Here is a 21,075-nt window from a genome sequence, read left to right as displayed (position 1 = left end):
GTTACATCGCTGAATGGGTTTTGTCTGATCCACAATCAATCTGGTTGGACATCGAGGCCTCTCAAGTAAAATACCCACTTATTAACCTCTTATTCTCAGACAAGAGGAAAATCATTACAGATCACTGTAAAAACCCTATAATACTAAATACAATCAAGGCTTGGAATATGATGCAGCAAAATGAGGGCAATTCACATAAAACATCCCCCTATGCACCGATAGTGGGAGCATGGGGATTCCAACCGGGGTTAACAGATGCCACTTTTAAACTCTGGAGATCCCGGGGTATCTCATGTCTAGGGGATCTATTTAAAGACGGGGTCCTGATGTCTTTTGAACAGCTGCGTCAGAAATTCGGATTACCCAATGGAGACCTCTTTCGATACTTCCAAATTCGAGATTATATCCAGAAGACTACGTTATTAGATAGTCTTTATAAATCCGATAGAGAATGTAGTGTCCTACGACCAGTGGGGGTATCTTCCATCAGTACTATTTATCATTTACTACATGATGAAATATCGGGAGATATGGATAATCTGCTTAAAACATGGGATCAGGATTTGGGACTAGAAATCTCTACAGAAACGTGGAATGATATTTGGGAAAATGCTAGAAGAATTACTATTTGTAACAGAACCCAGGCTATCCAGCTGAAGATACTTCATAGGGCCCATATAGCAGCGGTTCGATTGGCAAAATTTAAGGCAGGAGCATCTCCAATGTGTCCTAAATGCAAAATAGAGGTGGGCACTCTTGTACATTGCTTATGGACCTGTCATAAGATCCGTAGATATTGGACTAAAGTAGCAAGTACCCTGACAGAAATTTTAAGAACGGAAATTAAAGTGGACCCCGTATCTCTCCTCTTGGGTTTTTCGAACTTTCCCTCCCTGGACACGTACGGGAAGAGACTATTTTCTATTCTTTCTTTCTGTGCAAGGAAAAATATTTTGGTGAACTGGGCATCTGAGGGCCCCCCTGGACTTTCAAATTGGCACAGACTAATTATGGAATGTATTCCCCTTGACTTCCTTACAAATATGATGCACCGAAAGACCGAATTTTTTATTAAATATGGCAGCCCTTCTTGAATTACATAAATACAGATATTTCGGCTATCCTAACAAGGGCTTTTATTTAATTGAGATTACAAACCTGGCTGGTCCGGGGCCCCTCAGGGGAGGAATCCCGCACGAACACGGGTTTTATTACATCTGATGCTAACACATTCTGAGCATGTAAGAGACTTAAATATACACTCTGGTTAGTTGTAGGTTAGATTAGTAGATAGTTGAGTTTTGTTTGTTTTTTTTTCTTTTTTTCGGGTTTCTTTTTGTTAAATTTTGGCTATTGTATATTTGAGCTAATTGTATATCAATGTTTATATCTGAGAGTTTTGTTTATTTTTGTAAACTTGTAAAAATGTTAAATTTCTAATAAAAAATATCTATAAAAAAAACCTGTTGGATTATAACCTGGTGTTGCTTGATTTTTAACAATAGATATTCTTCACCTCGTTAAAACACTACCTTGCCTCCAGCACGTCACTGTTTATTGCAAGTTCTTATCTGGTCACAGTCATGCTAGCTGAGCTTTTGTCCCGCAACCCTAAACTCAACGCTTTCCCTACCTGCTCATTCCTTATACACATTCTCATTACCAGGTTTAACTTTCATCAATTTAGATATTTGGGTGATTTAGACATGATGTTTGCAGCCCTGACAATAACTGTTGAAATAGATGCGCTAATTCTGTTAATGTTGTAATCGGGAAACTAACGAGTTATGAAGGCTCTGCTGACCTGTCGGAAATTGAATGCCCCGGGGGTAGGGTGCTATGTTTTTCTATCTTGCTGGTACAACGTAAAAGAATTTACATTATCATCTATTATTCTGAGTAAATTTACATTATCATCTATTCAGGATCAATAAGAACATTGCAATTAAAATTCTGACTACTCCCTACAGTGAAAAAAATGATTTACACCAGATCTTGCCATTAGGGAATGACTTACATTACACTGTTTCTGGAAATGGTCAAGTCATTGCACTGCGTCTTGAGTAGCATGTGACTGGGGGGATGGGGAGAGGCTGGGGGTTGTCTTCTGACTGTGATATAAAGATCTTATATAATGATAGGACTATTCCTTTGTTCAGACAGCCTCTCTTAACACACTTTGTAAGCGAAGTGTGTTAAGTGATCCTCCAAAGCTTGTACTTGGTTAATAAAATTTTGATTGTTCACAGAGATTGGCGTATTGCAGTTGCATCAAGTATGCAACAATCTCAAGATAAAAAGAACCAAACACTAAGGGCATGATTTAAGAATGACATACGAATGTCTTGATTGCTATACCAGATATTTTAACCCAACAACAGCCAAAAGCTTTTTTCTAACTGGGTGCCACTTAGTAATATTTGTTCTCTCATCGGTTACAGAAATTAGTAACCAGTCTTTACTGCTCATTCCAAGTTTCCTCTTGAAATGTTGGTGAATGATCAATTTGTAATTCTGACCAACCTGAAACAAAATCAGGAATTAAAGAAACTCAGCAGGTGTGGTTACATTTGTGCAGTTTCTCCACCAATTTCTGTTTGTGTTTCAGATTTCCAGCATCCACACTTCTTAGCTTTATTTTAGCGACCTCCAGGATGGTGACGTTGAATTATTTACAGTGGTAATACTGCTAAATCAATTTAAGTTGGTTAGAAACCCAGTTGTTAGAGAATTTCAATGCTTGACACTTAAGTGGCAGGCAGCAATTGCACCAAGCATATTGTTACTGGGTAGGTTACCGATAAAGCAGCCAAATGAAGATGGCTGGGCCTAGGACACTGCCCAGTGGAATTCCTGCAGTGATGATTGGCTTCAAAACAACCACAGGCAGCTTTGTACAAGCTTTGATTCTGACTAATGGAGAGTTACGTTGCTTGATAATATTGCCAATACATTAGATTAATTTGCTGATGAATAAGAGTAGTTTCACGGCCAATTGGTGCACAGGACATGACTGATAAATGACTGAGTAGAAGCCAATGTTGTACCTATACAACTTTTCAACAAACATGGCATAGCTCTCAAACACAGATCTTCAACACAACAGCAGGGATGTTGTGAGAGTCCACATCCTTGGCTGTACCTAATGTTATTAGATTCCTGACAGCGTCAAAACAGGCCCTTCACCCAGACCCATTTCCCCCTGACTAATGCACCTTACACTGTGGACAATTTAGCATGTCCAATTCACCTGACTTGCACATCTTTGGACTGTGGGAGGAAACCAGAGCACTGGAGGAAATCCATGCAGACACAGGGAGAATGTGCAAACTTTACACAGACAGTCACCCAAGGCTGGAATTGAACCTGGGACCCTGGTGCTGTGAGGCAGCAGTTAACCACTGAGCCACCATGTGATATGCTTTCACTCGATTCAATGTAGTGAGAACCAAACAGGCTGAAGCTTGGCATTTGTGATCATGGCAATTTCCAAAGTAAGCCAAAATGAATTGATCAGTAAGTAATTCTGGCTTAACGTGGCTCCTTCTCATTGCTTTTAATCATTTATTCTTTCTTTTCAAGTCAGAGGCAATGTGAGGATTCCATTCATTTATTCAAGTCTATCTATTGATACAATTAGGTGAGGAGGACGAATTAGGTTTAAAATCATCTTGGCTGGCTGCAACAAACATCTTTAATTCTTTGTGCAGCATAGCCATTCTTCACACAAATGCCAATGTAGTTTGCCAGTCCACCAGAATCGAATAAGGAACTAATGACAAGGATTACTTGAATGAAAGGAAAAGCTATTTTTTGATTGCAAACACTAAGAAAAGGCATCACATTAAACCTACAAAAACTGGCATAATGTTAAAAAATGAGAGAGTGTGCTAAACATTAAAAAATTTAAGAGTATATGCAATTATAAAAGCCATTACAGTGAATTTGAGGTGTTAGGTTAAAACCGAAGACCATGATCGTTTAATTGATGTTTTGCTCTCGGTACATTAACACATATCCAAATTGCTTTATCAAGAGATCACGTCCTTTGAGAGGGAGGAAGTCAAATGGATGATTATCAGATGTTTCATGGAACTGAGCTAACCTCGGCGTTGTTGCATACTTTCAAGAGTTCCACAAAACATCTGATAACCGGTTCCAGATATTAAAATCAGATGACAGGAGTCAAAAATTGAACTGAGTTCTGATGAAAAATCACCAGACTCACATCATGAACTGATTTCTCCCCATCAATCCTACTGAATTTCACTAAATTTATTTTTGTTTCAGATCTCTAGCATCCAAAGTTCTTTCTTTATATTTTACCACTATCATGACATTACATCCTCCCCAACTTTTCAACAGGCAAATCTACTGACTGACATGACGAATGGACATATTTTGCAAAAATAACTCCTAACTTACAATGTTTACTCAATTACACTGCAAATTTGTACAAGTTCATTTGGAGGTGGCCTGACACTGCACTAATTGCCATTGTTAGATGTTTTTGTGTCACCAGCTGGACCCCTTTGAATGTTATGACATATCTTCTCCTTGGACTAAAGGCAAAACTGAAATAACCAGCTCATTAGGGACTAGGTTAATTCAACACAAGTGCTACTTTGTAATGTATAAATGGTAAGTTCACACAACTATGTCAATATACAGGACAAATTAAGCAAAATTCATCTGTTATGTCTTTCAGCTTCTCCCACATTAAGAAACAGTTTAAAGCACTAGATCCTACAAAGGACATGAGCCCCAATAACATTCGGGCAGCATTACTGAAAACCTGAACCTCAGAACTTGCCATGCCCCAAACCATGCAGTCCAATACATCAACACCACTGGCATCTGCCCTGCAATGTGGAAAATTGTCCAGCTACTTCCTGTGCACAAAAAGCAGGACAAATTCAAGCCAGACAATTTCCACCCGTCTGCTTTCGATCATCAAAAAAGTGATGGAAGGGATCATCAACAGTGCAAACATCATTGACCATGGTACTTCCCGTCTCACTTGCTCAGCTGGAATATCCAGACAAAGGGGCTCAGTTCCCAATCCACAGAGCCACCCAAACTTTGGCTTTGAAACTCTTTCCTTTCCGCACACTGCTGCTCACTCGTCTGGTATTCCTTTAAGCATGCACTTCGAGGAAAACAACTCCTAGCTCTGTCCTAGACACCCAGTCAAACTTTTTCCTCGAGCAATGAATACAATCTTCAATGTTGTGTTGGTCTTCCTGATATTTCTCCACCACTTGCCTGAAAACAAGATTTGCACCTGTAAGCTTCTTCTTGGCATCACAGGTTTCCATAAATACTCATGTTTCATTCTTATGTTTATTTACAGGCTGAATGTCTGTCTTTCCTTTGAATATTGGTGCCAACATGCTTTGCCTCATGGCCTTTAGATTTTCTTTATGATGATATAAATGATTAGCTTTTGAGGACCTGGACCTCACATTCACCCAGACAGGCCCATAATGCTGCTTCCATACCATCCAACCCCACTGTTTTGCCATTCTTCAATCCTTGGAATGCTGCGCTGACCTCTTCCTGATTGACAGTCCTGTCATTCCTTGATTTGTTCCCATATTTTCCTCCATCTTTAGTAAAAGTATTGACCTCATCTCATCATCTTTCACTCTGATTACTCTATTTGCACCTTTGCTTGTATGTACTATACATCAAGACATATTGATGAGATCAACTGAAGTAATCATTACCACTCACTGACTCAGGCTTTATACCAGGAGTTAATTCCCAGAACCTCAACCACTCCAAGAGATGCAGCTTGGTATTTTGTATACTTTGAATTTAAGATGCCATGCTCAGTGTAGTCGCCTCTGCACTGGAATGACGAAATGCAAATTAGTCAATCAAATTGTGGAACAGCTTTATTAATTTAACATGAGATCCTGTGTTGCTAATCCCTTCATTTTACTACATGAGCAAACGGAAAGATTTATTTTAAGTAACTTACTGCAAAACAAGGAGTATTTTAAACAACGTATGAACATGTTCATAATTTCAACAACTTTAATCAAGATGGAAATTCATAAAACACTTGGACAGGAAGAGGTTTCCTTGTGTTAAGTGATTAATTCGTACCTGCCTCGTCTAGAGCCATTTGCTAGAAAATAATGGACAGCACAAGAGCTGCCTGCAGGGCACAGTGTATTCCATGCAAGTGAACTGTAGGGGAGGCAATCGTTTAACAGACAAGAGAAGATGAAAGCACATGTATTCATTCAAGAATAAATCAGTCACTTGTTCAGCTCAAATCGACAGAAATGAAAATATCGCACTGTGAACGGATTGTAGGAGAGTTAATCATATGAAGCATAAATAATCAAATGACAATCTCACACATTTGAATTTAACTTCTGTAATAACCAGCAACTATTCAGCAGCCATTAGATTAGATTCCCAACAGTGTGGAAACAGGCCCTTCGGCCCAACCAGTCCACACTGACCCTTCAAAGAGTAACCCATCCAGACCCATTTCTCTCCAATTAATACAGCTAATATTATGGGCAATTTAGCATGGTAAAAACAATGACTGCAGATCCTGGTAAGTTATTTGGTAGTACAGAACTTGATTATTGCTGAGAAAGACATTTTCTCAATGCATTTCAACAAACTCACCAGGACAACTGACAAGTAAACAAATACAGAAGAAAACCAATAGTTATACTGTACAAGAGTGCTGATTTGTTGACTGGTGGATTTCAATTAGTAAAAGTGCATCAGTTAATGATTAAATTTAACTGCAATGTTTTAAATTTTAAACCAGCTAGGTTAACGCTGATTACTGAAGCTATTTCCTGGAGAACTATAGCAATGAATGACTGTCAGTTATTTTGCCAAGGTGGAACAGGCACAGTATATTTACGTTGTTTGCAGAGATAAAAACAGTCCTGTGTATCAATGCATGCAGCTTCAATGGCATTTCTTAACAAATGTGCAAACTTTGCGCCTAACCACTTAAAATGTTTTATCTATTCTTACCATGAAAAGACAGTTAGACTATTTAACTTAAGTGACAAATTTAACATTACTGTCAGATTTACTATAACATATTTTGAGGCAGAGGGAAAGAGCAACAGGACTATTTGGACAGTTATCAAAAAGCCCAGGTACAATTCAATGAATAATTTTGTTCTGCGGTGCTAGATTTAGTAATTGGCAATATCCATCACATTTTAAGAAAACATTAGTTTATTTTAATCTTTAGCTTACCTGATCCATCCCGGCTGTTATATGGCCACCCTGTAACAGTAAGCATCGATGGCACTGGAGAGCTGGCTCTACTGTCCACTTCAACATGTTGTGTAATATGCCGCACTGTTTGCTTATTTTTACGATTCTTTTTTCGGCCAGGCAGCTGCCACACCTCAGGGACCTGATCAGAAAAGGTGTTCTGTGAAGTGCTGCCCTTGCCAAGGTGAGATTCTCTCAGTTCAACACCTCCATAATGGGAAGGTGATATCTGTTCCTCCTTGACTCTAAATGAATTGTAACCAACATCACTGGACCAGAGAGACTGCGATGAGATGTCATCATGACTGTCAGTTTTCTGCTCATGTTCTTCTTTACTATAGCTGCTCCCACCATCATGACAGCTTGCAATCGCCGAATCTCCAGAAGAATTTGCAGGGCTTGTTCGTCGCCTTTCTAACCAGGGAGAACTGCTCCTGCCCACTGCTACTGGCGTCACAATATCAATGCTGCTGCTTGAGGGAGCTCCCATATCATACTCCATTATATCCTCTGATGGCTCAGTCTTTATACTGATATCTAAAGCTGCCTTGATAAAACTGTGACATGCCTGAACTATGTCTGTCATCTGCAAATAGCTCGCAGCTGACATCACCTCAATGACATTCTTGCTAGTCAGTGCAAGGTGTGCTGAATACATAAAATCAATGATTACTTTGAAACCTTGCGCTGTGACAATGTCCAAATGAGTCACTGTGGCCTGGTCTGAGGACATCTTCTGCACCTGACAGTACAAAGTTTTGAAGTAGCGACTACTACCAAGCAAGACATTTTTATGTGCTTTGAATATTTTCCCCTCTACAATGATGCAGACATCACACAAGATGCCATGTTGTCGCTGTTCATTCAATTCCTGCAGTAAGTGGCGATAATGGGAAGTGATCTCCATGTCATCCTTCCGATTATTCATTGACAGATATTGCTGTTGTTTCTGAATCCTATTAACAGGAAAGAATGAAGAAAATCACTATCAACTTTGCACAACATGAATGGTAAAACAAAATCAGAATTCTAATCCCAATTTTAAGTGGCAATGAACAACATAATTTTCACCAAATGCAAAGTTATGCCTGACGGTAAACGGAATCAACTATAAATTCATAAACATTGCTGAATATTTCATAATCTACCATTCAGAAAACATTACACAGCACGACAACCTTCAGTACTGTAGCATGCAGTTCATTAAAATCAATTTGCTACCCAAAACAACATGAAAAGCAGTAGTTTCTTCTACAGTTTAGAGTTAAAACCTTTAGAATGCAGATGATAAGCACGGCCACGAAAGAATTAATAGGACAGAATGAACTATTAAGTGGGAAGGTATACCAAAGCTTCAGCTTTGCTTCCAATTGTTATCCTTCTCATCTTTGGATGATCAATCTAAAAGTTCCCTTCACTTCCTTTTCTTGTCTTTCCTTCTTGGGCATGGGCTATTTGCAACTATTCTGATAGCACTTCCTCACACCTTGCCTCCTTCAATTCGCCTACTATTCAAGTCTCTCCAGTGCAATTCTTCTTTTCATGTCACTTTCTACAAAAGCAATTCTGATGTTTTCTTTTTATCTCACTATGGATCTCACCAACCATGGTCGATGAGGCCCTCAACTGTTTCTGACTCAGTATGTGCATTTCAGTTTTCATGCTTTCTTTCCCACTCCTTGAGGATTCTCCTTGTCCTAACTTTCAAACTCATCAGCTTCTGTCTTCAATGTGTCAGCCTTTGTTATTTCAGCCATCTCCACCATGCTGCTTCTAATTTCCCAAAACTTTCCCTACAATTAGTATTTTGCCAGGACTGTCGCCTCCCTGACAGCTCAATCACCCTCAACACCTTGTCCTTTTCCCATGGCACCTTCCCTTCAATTGCAGGTGATATAGCACCTTGCCCTTTATCTCCTCTCTTAAAACCTTAAATCACTCTTTTCATGTGCAACAGCAATTTACCTGTAGTTCTTTCAATTTACTATGATGCATTCGTTAGTCACAATATTATTGCCACTGCATCAATGAAATGAAATTCAGACAGAATGATCACTTTGTGGAACACCTCTGTTCAATACACAAACAGAACCCCAAGCTTCCAATGTCTTGCCATTTGAATCCACCACTTTGCTTGCATGGTCACGTTTATATCATTGGCCTGCTGTATTGTTCTAATGAAGCTCAACATAAACTGGATTTAAGTTTAAGAGCATTTTAGCTTCCAATTTAACATAAACTTACCATCACATGAATCAGTTTAGTGAACCTTTGTTGCACTCTTTGGATGGCAAGTACGCATTGTTTTCAGTAAGAAGACCAAAACTGCACAATATACTCCAGATATGGTCTCACCAAAAGCCATATGTACTTGCACTAAAACTTGCTTGCTTCTATATTCAAATCCTTGTACAAGAATGGCCTTTCCTTCTTAAAGGTTGAATAATCTCATACGTACATTTCTTAATCTTGGTCATCTTGTAGCCATGTCCTGTCATCACAATCGTATAGCCATTATGCCTGTGTTGTTAATTCACCAATCTTATGATAGCTGTGTGGACTCTAGATATAATATATTTATCTTTTTAGTATTTTTGTACCATGACCTGATTTGCTGCTAACTGTTTCCTCTGCCTTCAGGCTTTGCTTTCTACATTTCTTTTCCATCTTTTTGCTTTACTATTGTCACAGCCCCCTTCACGTTCTCATCTCCTGCTCCTCCATTTTCAGTCCTTCACCGTACTAACAAAAAACTTACCAGTAAGGAGGTGGGATTGTGTTGTTAGTGAAAGATGAAATCAGTGCAATAGATAGAAAAGCTATTGGCTCAGAAAATCCAGATGCATAAACCATGAGTCTAAATGGAACTAAGTCGTAAATCCCAGTCCTGCCTGGATACAACTTGCTCAGCTTGTCTAAGTCCCAACTTCCCAGATTCTAATCCTCAAGTTCTGAGAAGTAAAATTTCATAAGATCATTAAAACACAGGAGGGGAATTAGGTCATTCGGCTCAGAGTCTGCTACATTGTTTTATCATGGCTAATGTTTTTCAAACCTACTCTTCTGCCTTCTCCCCACAACCTGTAATCAGTTTACTAACCAAGAACCTATCTCTGTCTTAAATACAATCAATGACTTGGCCTCCACATCCGTCTCCAGCAATGAATTCCATAGATTCCCCATGTCTGACTGAAGATATTCCTCTTCATCTCAGTTCAAAAGGATCGCCACTTTGTTCCTAAGTTACTCCCTCATGTCCTAGTATTTCCTACTAGTGGAAACATCTTCTCCAGATCCACTCTATCTTGGGCTCTCAGCATTCTGCAAGTTTCAAGCAGAATTTCCCCCCTGCATCCTCCTGAACTCCATCGAGCATAGAACTAGAGTCCTCATTCACTCTTCACATATTAAACCTTTCATTGCTGGGATTGTTCTTGTGAACTTCCTCTGGACCCCTTTCCAAAGCCAGCATATCGTTTCTTAGATATCAAAGTCCAAATTGTTTACAATATATCAAATACAGTCAGACCAGAGCCTTATACGGCCACAGCAGTACATCCCTACTCTTCCTTTCTAGCCCTCTTGAAATGAATGTTAATAAAGCATTTGCCTTCCTAACTGCCAACTAAACCTGCAGAGCAAATTTAGAATCCTCAACTAGGATCTTAAGTCCATTAGTGCATCTGATTTTTCAAAGCATTTAGAAAATTTCGACAATAGTCGAACCCTCTATTCTTCCTTCCAAAAGGCATAATCTCACACTTTCCCACAATATATCCCATCTGCCACCTTTTTTTGCCCATTCTTCTAGTCTGTCCAAGCAATTGTGCAGTGTGCCACTTAGTCAACACAACCCCTCTCTCCACCTCTCTTTGGGTCATTCAAATTTGAACTGTATCTCTTGCCATAGATGCTTCCACACCTGAATATTTCCAGCATTTTCTTTTTATTGTGGCAAACATTTTACAGCACGTGTGTGATACTGAAGAGTTCATTTATTCTACTGATCTCAAGAAATTGAATGCTCCGGGGTAAGGTGGTGGGTCTTTGTCTTATAGGCGGAAGGTGGTAGGTTTACATGGCCATTTTCTTCCCATTCAGGGATGATTTACATTTTTCATCCCCTATTCAGAAATCAATAAGAAATAATAGTTGGAAATTTTGACTACTCCCAGCAGTTTAAAAAAAAATACAATTGACACCAGATCTGGCCACTAACGGGAAGATTTGCATTACACTGTTCCTGGCGGTGAGGTGGTCACTGCATTGTATCTTGAGTGGCATGTGACTGCGAGGGAGTGACTGTGGGCATTACTGTGATGTAAAGATTTTGTATAAAGGAAGGACTGTTTCCTTTGTTCAGAGAGAGCTCTTGCCATGACCCCTGACGCCCTGCGAGGTGTGTTAAAGGTTTCTTCTAAGCTTATACTGTACTGTGCTTAATAAATCTAGTTGCTTGTTCACAAAAGTCGGTGTGTTGCAGTTGCATCAAGTGTGTAAGGACCTCACAAAAAAGAACTTAACATGTGCACCTTTAATTCAAGAGCCCACCTGAGCATAAGCTAAGTATTTCAGACCCTTATGATGTCAGTCTCAGCACAAATAACTAAAGCAAGATAAAAACAACAAAGCTTATATGTAAAATGTTAACATTTGAGAAACTAACTATGCTTTGAACAAAACAAAAAGAGAATGAACAGTCACTTGGTCATAGAGAACTTGAGTAGTGCTGAGCGGAGAGATGTTGCTGAAGTTTTTCATTTTTCACTCATTAGGACTAATGTAAGAACATCAAGTTCAAACAATCACAACAATCCATATCCCAGGAGCAATCGTTGTGATTGATAGGCAAGTCAACTCTGGTTAATCCAGGCATTTCCATATAGCAAATGATGGGGATTTACTTCTAGGCTCCTCAAGCTCCTGGGTAATTCAAAAGAAGTGGAAGACTTGAACTTACTCCCAGTTTGCAGAGAACTGATCCCAACATATCAATCAAAATCATGTCTAACAACAGTAAGTGAGCAAAGGAACAAAATGAAGCAAGAAACAAACAAGCAAAGCCTTCCAAACTATGAGTTAGAGTGAAATAATTCCTCACTTGGGCAACATGAACAAATATGACATTTGACAATTTGTGCAGCCATTTCAGATGACAAAAAATGTTGTATAATTGTTGTTTTAGGCTGACCCACTGGCTGGACACATTTTGTATTTTATCAGCATAACAGGGAACATGAACAACTTTACATTGATAACAGGAATACAACTATGGCCATTTGGCTCTACACCTCACTTTCATCTTGGTCCAAACAATGGAGGTAAATTGCAGAGCAGAGAGGAGCAACTGCCCATGACAGAAGGGAGCCTCTGAGTGTGGCGATACAGGAAAATCTGAAGCCAAATAGTTATCAGGGAAAGGATCATCATTGGTTGGAGTCACACATAACATAAGGGAAGATAGTTGTGATTGCTGGAAGCCAATCATCTCAGTTCCAGGACGAGTTCACCATCACCTGGGCCCAACTATCTTTAGCTGTTTTAAAAATTAAGGTTCTTCCAACATGGGACAGCAGTTAAAATGTTTTCAACCTCTGAGCAAAATAGTTTTACACCATTAAGAACATGAACTGGCTTGGTAGCCTACAGCAACTCACCATCTAACTTCCAAAAGCCTTTCCACCACCTAGCAAGCAGAAGTTAGGAATGTGATTTGACGTCAAACTTTGCTTGATGACACCCTTCAGAATACCCTTTTAGCACTTAAATGAAACTAAAGGAGCAATACAAGGATAAGTCATTGTTGATGTCAAAGGTCAGGTAATTGAGATAGTTCAATTAAGGTCATATTCATCTGTTCTTGAGGGATGTAAAAACGTCCATGTATCACACTTGTAAAAATTAAGTATTAAAATGCGCATCCTACAATCAAACAAACTAACCTGTCACTAATCTTTTCAAATTTCTTAAGTTGAAACTGGGTACTGACCTTGCAGCCAATATTACGGAGAGAATAATTTACAAACAAATTTTGATCTCTTTTCACACAACTTTGCTGCAATGAGGAGGTCCTTCTTAATTAGACTAGCGCCAGATTTCATAAAAATCTGGAAATGATTTATCAATAAGCTTTCTGGGTTACGTATTTCTATTTCAACCCCAGCAGGTAATTTCTCACCTTGGAAGTTCCTATTCACATTTCAACTCTGCTGACCTTCAAACTCATTACATTTGTGGCACTAAACTTTATTTTCAGACAGAGTGATGTCAGAATCCAGGTTTATTTCCCATATTTACTAAGCATATGGTTGGCGCTTTTAAAAAAATGGCAACATCCACACTGGTAGTTATTTCAAATTTGCCATATCTTTCCGGATAAAAGGATTTGCAAACAAAAATTATGTAATTTGCTGAGCAATAGTATCTTTCAGTCAGAGTCGCATCTACATAAGAAACATGTCTTTTACTTTTGCATCTTTAAAAACTGTGAACTGCAATGAGAATGAACAGTTTTTTTTATCAACAGGGATTTACAAGAATTCCAGAATTTCACAGCAAGGTATTTTAAACTTATTTATATTCTATTTTTGTCGCTATCAGATCCTACAATGTGTAAGCAAATCTTGAGCTGAGGAGTTGTTTACAAGTGAAGCGGATTGGCTCTTAGCTAACTGAGGAGAAAGTGAGGTCTGCAGATGCTGGAGATCAGAGCTGAAAATGTGTTGCTGGAAAAGCGCAGCAGGTCAGGCAGCATCCAGGGAACAGGAGAATCGACGTTTTGGGCATAAGCCCTTCTTCAGTGTTGCTGAACAAAGAGACGTTGGAGTGCAGCTTCACAGCTCCTTGAAAGTGGAGTCGCAGGTAGATAGGATAGTGAAGGCGGCGTTTGGTATGCTTTCCTTTATTGGTCAGAGTATTGAGTACAGGAGTTGGGAGGTCAGGTTGCGGCTGTACAGGACATTGGTTAGGCCACTGTTGGAATACTGCATGCAAGTCTGGTTGATGGTGTGAAACTTGAAAGGGTTCAGAAAAGATTTACAAGGATGTTGCCAGGGTTCGAGGATTTGAGCTACAGGGAGAGGCTGGAGCTTTTTTTCCTTGGAGCGCCGGGGGCTGAGGGGTGACCTTATAGAGGTTTATAAAATCATGACGGGCACGGATAGGATAAATAGACAGACAGTCTTTTCCTTGGGGTCGGGGAGTCCAGAACTAGAGGGCATAGGTTTAGGGTGAGAGGGGAAAGATGTAGAAGAAACCCAAGGGGCAACTTTTTCACACAGATGGTGGTACGTGTATGGAATGAGCTACTAGAGGAAGTGGTGGAGGCTAGTATAATTGCAACATTTAAGAGGCATTTGGATGGGTATATGAATAGGAAGAGTTTGGAGGGATATGGGCTAGATGCTGGCAGGTGGGACAAGATTGGGTTGGCACATCTGGTCGGCATGGACGGGTTGGACCAAAGGGTCTGTTTCCATGCTGTACATCTCTGATTCTATGACCTCCACAGTCTACTGTGGGAATGAGTCCCACAGACTCACCACCCTCTGGCTCTAAACAAAACCCAAGGCTCTGTAACTGATTGCAAGCAGCACGCAAAACAAAGCAAATGAACTGAGTGTGTATAACAAAATAAATTCATCTGAAAGTCAGCTGAACTGAGCTACTGCACTTATACAACTTCTTACCAACAATAGTTTCCCATGATTACAGGAGAATGTTTGATATACTGTTGCTTTAAAGATCAAACCAGTCAAATATCCTCAATTTCGATGTCACATAACTCAAATCCACCAATCATTTGAGGAGCAAAGTCGAGCCATTTGTTGCTAACACTGCACATACCAAACCAATTCCAGAAATTTTATCTAAAAAGACGAAGGCCATTCAGTGTTAAGCTATAGGCTTTACATTTCTTACTAAAATACCAATGCTTCTGGAAATTAAAGAAAACGTACATTCAAAAATTATTCTTGGACAATTCACATTATACTGAAGCTGGAATATAATTAAGTTGAATTCATATTATCTACAATAGATATCGCAAATTTTCCAAACTAAAGGGCACCATTTTAAAGTTTACATAAAACTTATGAAGTTATTCAGGCTTTAAGTGACTGTTTTTGCAATATTGACAGATAATTGGTAGTTTTCTAACAAGTATGAATGTAGGAAGTGATAAGATACACCATGACAGAAAGGGTTAAAGAGTAAGGACTCAGTAGATCAACAGATACAGGTTACAACAATAATAAAATGCCAAAAGTAAAACTCAATAACTGAATGCACATAGCATTCAGAACCAAACAAATGAACTGAACGCACAAATCGAAATAACTAAGAGCTGATGCCAGAACATATAAGAGTTGGCACTGCAGTACTAATAGGTTTGGAGACATTGAAACATCTTAGTACATGAGATACAAAAACATGGAAAAATGGTTTTATTCAATTACTGATGGTACAAGCACAAAAGAGAGAGGTGGCCTAAATTCAGGACTCCAAGATGTATGAAGTGATTGAGGTAGAGATAGAAAATGCGAAAGACAAGTCATCAATTATGGGAGAAGCACACTGTAGGATGGGTTACAAAGAAGAAATAATTGGAGCTTGCCCAAAAGATATAGTGTTCATTGAGGATTTTAATCTCCATATACAATGGGGAAAAAAAATCAGGTGCCTATAAACAGCCTGGATCAATGGTTTATCGGAGGTTTTGGGGTATTTTCTGAGAAACATACATGCCGGAGCCATTCAAAATGCAAGCTGTACGAGAATCTTTCCAGATAAGATGAACTCAGTAAAACCACCCCTTTCAGCATCTATAGCATCTTCCCAAGTAGGGAGTGATGTCCTCACAGAGGAACCAGGAAGAAGGCATTTATCCCGTTATAATTTTGAAGATAATTACAACCTGTTCCTTCTTACCCCTCAAAGTCACACATGCATGCACACAGGCACTCTCTCACCAACACATGACAGAGGCTCTCTCTCAGGTTTGAAGTGAACTCAGTAGAACACTGACTCACCAAAGTGAACGCCAAAGTAGAGAGGTCATGCTTCAGTTATACAGGGTATTGATTATACCATATCTACAGTACTATGTACAATACTGGCCACCTTATTTAAGAAATGACAAACTTGCTGAAAATAATTCAGAGAAGGTCTACCTACTAATACCTGCACTGTGTGGATTTCTTACAAAGCTCAGACAGACGACACTTCTACCAACTGGAGTTTCAAAAAGGAAGAGGTGATGGGATATTAAAGAGTTAATTTGCTCTGCTGACTTGCTAGAAATTGAAAGTCCTGAGGGTAGGGTGGTGTGTCTTTGTTTTTGTCTTATCGGTGGAATGTCGGAGGTTTACATTCCCACCCCTTGCCATTCAGTGATGATTTACACTGTCATCATCATCTATTCAGAAATCAATAAGAACATTATAGTTGGAATTCTGACTACTCCCTGGACTTAAAAAAAATTCACACCAGATTTTACCATTAAGAGGTGATTTGCATTACATTGTTTCTGAAGGTAAGGTGGTCATTGCATTGTATTGATGGCATATGACAATGAGGGAGTGACTGGGGGTAGCCTTGTCAGCATTACTAACTGTGACGTAAAGATTTTGTATAAAGGAAGGACTTTTTCCTTTGTTCAGAGAGAGCTTCCCTAGACATGCCTTGCAAGTATGGTGAGGAGTGTTCAGGGTTTCTCCAAAAGCTTGTACTGTACTGTATTTAATAAACTTGGTTCCTTGTTCACTGAAGTTGGTATGTTGCAGTTGCATCAAGTGTGCAAGATCCTCACAAAAAAGAACTTAGTAGTGACTTGACTGAAATATACTGGATCCTGAAAGGTCTTCATAGACTGGATGTGGGAAGATGTTTCCTCAAAGAAAAATCTAGCACTGGGATCAGTATTTAAAAATAAGGGGGCTTTGAGGATTTTGAATCTTTGGAACTCTTCCTCATAAAGTGGTGACAATGTCTGAGTTTTCTTTCAAGGTAAAGATACACAGATGCTTGACTAAGTGCTAAGTAGTCAATGTCGATATCAGATTAGCTAAATATCACTGAATGGTAAAGCCACTTTGAAGGGCCCAGTGACCTACTTCTGTTCCAATTCCTGTGCTTGTATTTTAATACCTTCAATTTTTAATAGACGTTAAATTCAACCAAGAATTAAGCAGTGCTTGGTGTACCAACTGAAGCTCAACTTTAATGATTAAAAATGGGATGCATCAGAAAAGCACATAATGGTAAGAAAAATATTTAAACTGGGGATATTGACAAAAGTGTTTGTTAGTTCATTAACAAGATACTGGGGTTTAGTAGAGACCAACTTTTGACTAAACATTTAATTGGCCATTAGTGAAAATGCATTAGCTTCATAACGCATGGGGTATGTACGGGTGAGCTGTGTTTTGCCAAGGACAAATGACAGCACAAAATCTTAAAGCAATTCACAACGCGTTGTTTCCTTGCCATAAATTGCTGGATAATTCATTAGCAGTAACATTAAACTCATGATTTTCTCAACAAAATCTCAGATTTCCTTTTCATATAAGGATCATTAGAGATTTGAGACAGACATAGCTTAACTTAGTAAGTTAGATTTTAAAGTATTTATTTTGTGTCCCCTACAATACATAAATAATACAATCCTAAAGCATCAAAAGAAAATCACTTCATTCTACTTCTAAAATCAGCATCTATTCATTGCATTGAAATTATCCTGACCATGAATCCTCTTTATTTGGGCTACTCAAATGCCAGACTACTCAGCTTTTTCCAGATCAGACTTCATAAAGTAAGCATGGGTCACACCTGATATTATGACAGCAACTAAGTTCAACTTTACTACACAATTTTAGCCGAACAAGTTGTACATACTAACGCTACATAACTGCTATCTTCTCTCAGTCATAATAATCTGCCAATAAAAGCAAATTCAAATTTATGATATGAAGCTCTGAAATAACATCATAAATAAAGCACTGATCTTGCGTTTGTTTTTAATTTATTTCAGCCAAGTCTGAATATCTCTAACTACAGACAATAAAGTAACTCTTTGCTTCTCAGAGTTGCTGGCATGGGTATTATCTCACAATCTTGAACTAACCAATATTGTTACAGGCCTACAATTTGATGCCGACGACAGATAACTGACCCTCAATAAATAATTGTGCCATTTCCCAGCTTTTCAAAGGGCATAAAAACAATTTTAAATTTCAATTAATGTAAACGTTGTGCAACTTTTCGCTTATTTTCAGACACAGAGCTGTTTCAACTGTGGCATGAGGAATGGACTGGTAATGAAGCTCCCCAAATCCACCAGATAGCAAGACTTAGACCAGGCTTCTTAAATAACCCAAAATAAAACTATAAAACAAAACTGACTATTTATGAGTGGTAAACTCTAGCTCACACTAATCTATTTTCTGTAATTACAATGATATCTCCTGTTCGCAAAACACCTCAAAAAAGATCAGCTCTGCAAATTAATACTTGCTTTAAAAAGGAGCAAAAACACCTCTGTTTCAGACACTTAGCCAACAAAGGACAGAACTTGATGAACCCTTACAATCCAAGGACCATCTTGTTTACAAAATGAAAATTGTTGACCACCATATATTGATGATAGTTAGTCAGTTTGGACTGAGATAAAGTTGGGTCAGAGGCTTCGTAAAGTGGCCACAGTTTAGTTCACCAGCATTAACATAGTTAAAAATACTGGTAATCGTAAAATCTCAGTTTCCAAGAAACATCCACTGAGAGAAGGAGAGACACCTGCAACTCTTGAGGCTTCTTTTTGTGCCAACTTTGACAGTTTCTCTGTTTCCACAGACTCAAGACTGCAAGCAACCAGTGGAACAGAGGCCTGGTTTTCCATCAAGTAAAGGCCATTAACACATCTCTCATCTCCCTAAAAGCTTTAATTAACTTTTGTCCAGAGTAATTTCATTTTAACAGCACCTAGATCACAGCATACAATAAACTAATGACCTCATTTTCTCCGAAGCCAAATGTTAAAGGGATTTTCAATTAATGAAGTGTGCAAACAGTTGCATACCTTCACTTTTTCCAGTCTATAATTCCAAACAATCCTTAAAAATGATCCAAGTTGATATTTTTCTTTATAAAATTATTCATCAGTTGTGAGTGTTGCTGGTTGGGCGAGCATTTATTACCCATGCCTTGTTTCAGTTGATAAAGCAGTGGTAAGCTGATTGCTTGGGAGTTAAGAGGAAAGTGATGCTGGAAAAGCACAGAAGGTCAGGCAGCATCTGAGGAGCGGAAATATCGATGTTTTAGGCAAAAGCCCTTCATCAGGACTGCAGTCCATATGATTTAAGCAGACCCACAATGCCCTTATGAAGCAGTTCCAGGATTTTCATCCATTGACACCAAAAGAACAATGATATTTTTCCAACAGGATGGACAGTGCATTGGAACATAACTTGCACGTGGTCGTGTTCCCAAATATCTGCTGCCATTCTCCTTCTGGATGGCAGTAGCTGTAAGTTTGGAAAGTACTACCTAAGGGGTCTTGGTGAATTTCTGCAATGCTTCTTGTAGACAGTATACATTGCTGCAACACAACATTCGTGCTAGATGGAATAACTGCTTGAGAACATCGTGCCACCGACACATCCGAACTCAAGGTCTTGCTGCATTTGGACACTGACTCCTCGGATACTGAAACAGTCACCAATGGTGAACATCAACGGAACATTCCGATATCCGAACTTATGATCAGGGGAAGCTCATTGATAGCTGAGGACGATTGGGCCTAGTTTACCTTGAGGAACTCAGAAGACTTGTGTTGCAGTGCTATTATCACTTCCTCTGAGCCAGAAGAACCAAGTTCAAGTCTCACCAGTTCCAGATGTGGATAATAGCATCACTAGGCAAGTAAATTAGAAAACATCTACAAGAGGAACTTTACCTCTGAGTCATGGTCTAGGTTCAAATGCCACCTGCTTTAGAGGTGTGTAACAATCTTTCTGAAAAGCTGATAATCATCGATCTATCTTGAGGAACTCCTACAGAGATACCCTGAAATGAGATAACTGACATTCAATAACCAAATCACCTTTCCTTGTGTTGGATATAACTCCAACCAGTGGAGATACACCCCTCAGATTCCCCTTGGCTACTTTTGTTCAAGCTTCTTAATGCCACAATTGGTCAAACATCACCTTGATATCAAGGTAAGTCACTTTCAACTCACCTTGATTTTTTTGTTTTAAACCAAACTATTCAGACATGTTCGGACACCTCTGGGCAGGCAGAATGTCACCTTATGGCCTAGACTTGTACTGCTGATAAGGTGAATGCATTTGAGATTACATCATTACAGAATGGATTGCATTGATTAATTTAGTTGCCCGATTAAGCTTTATTATACACAAAAAGCATGCACATATGAGACACATCCTTCCAATGGCTGTCACACAGGTTCAGTAACATGTACTTAGTCAAACATTTGATTAGTTTATGCATTAAGAGACTAAAATACTGTATACAGATACTTCCTGTAGCCATGATCTTTGAGCCCACTATTTTGCCTGGTGGGTGGCGAAGCGTCTGGAGGTGAACCTTCCAGCTCAGTGAGCAAACCTACATCCAGAACCTCAACCTGAGCTACAAATCTTCTCAAAACTCGCTAAGTAGTTTAGCTTTTGCTCAAGAGAGAATCCCTCCGTAAGAGACATCCTAGTGAACTTTTGCTGATCTGTCTCCAATGAAATAATATCTTTCCTTAATAAAGGGGATCGAAACTGCTCACAGTATTCCAGATGTTGT

General features: G+C 39.0%; 1 protein-coding gene across 3 annotated transcripts in view; it reads right to left on the bottom strand.

Moving 5' to 3' along the window:
- The window catches only part of zbtb46 (zinc finger and BTB domain containing 46), a 106,636-nt gene that overhangs the window by 65,613 nt on the left and 19,948 nt on the right, over positions 1-21,075 (bottom strand). For all 3 annotated transcript variants that reach the window (XM_043710445.2, XM_043710448.2, XM_043710447.2), the window contains exon 3: positions 7,246-8,222. In XM_043710445.2, coding sequence (XP_043566380.2) covers positions 7,246-8,222 — 977 coding nt within the window. The remainder of the gene's footprint in view (positions 1-7,245; positions 8,223-21,075) is intronic.

Source organism: Chiloscyllium plagiosum, unplaced genomic scaffold, assembly GCF_037043375.1.
Source record: "Chiloscyllium plagiosum isolate Xiang-an unplaced genomic scaffold, Cpla_swu_hap1 HiC_scaffold_15, whole genome shotgun sequence".
NCBI classification, from domain to species: Eukaryota; Metazoa; Chordata; class Chondrichthyes; order Orectolobiformes; family Hemiscylliidae; genus Chiloscyllium; species Chiloscyllium plagiosum.
The sequence above is the reverse complement of the archived record's forward strand: the minus strand, read 5'-3'. Positions and strand labels throughout refer to the sequence as shown.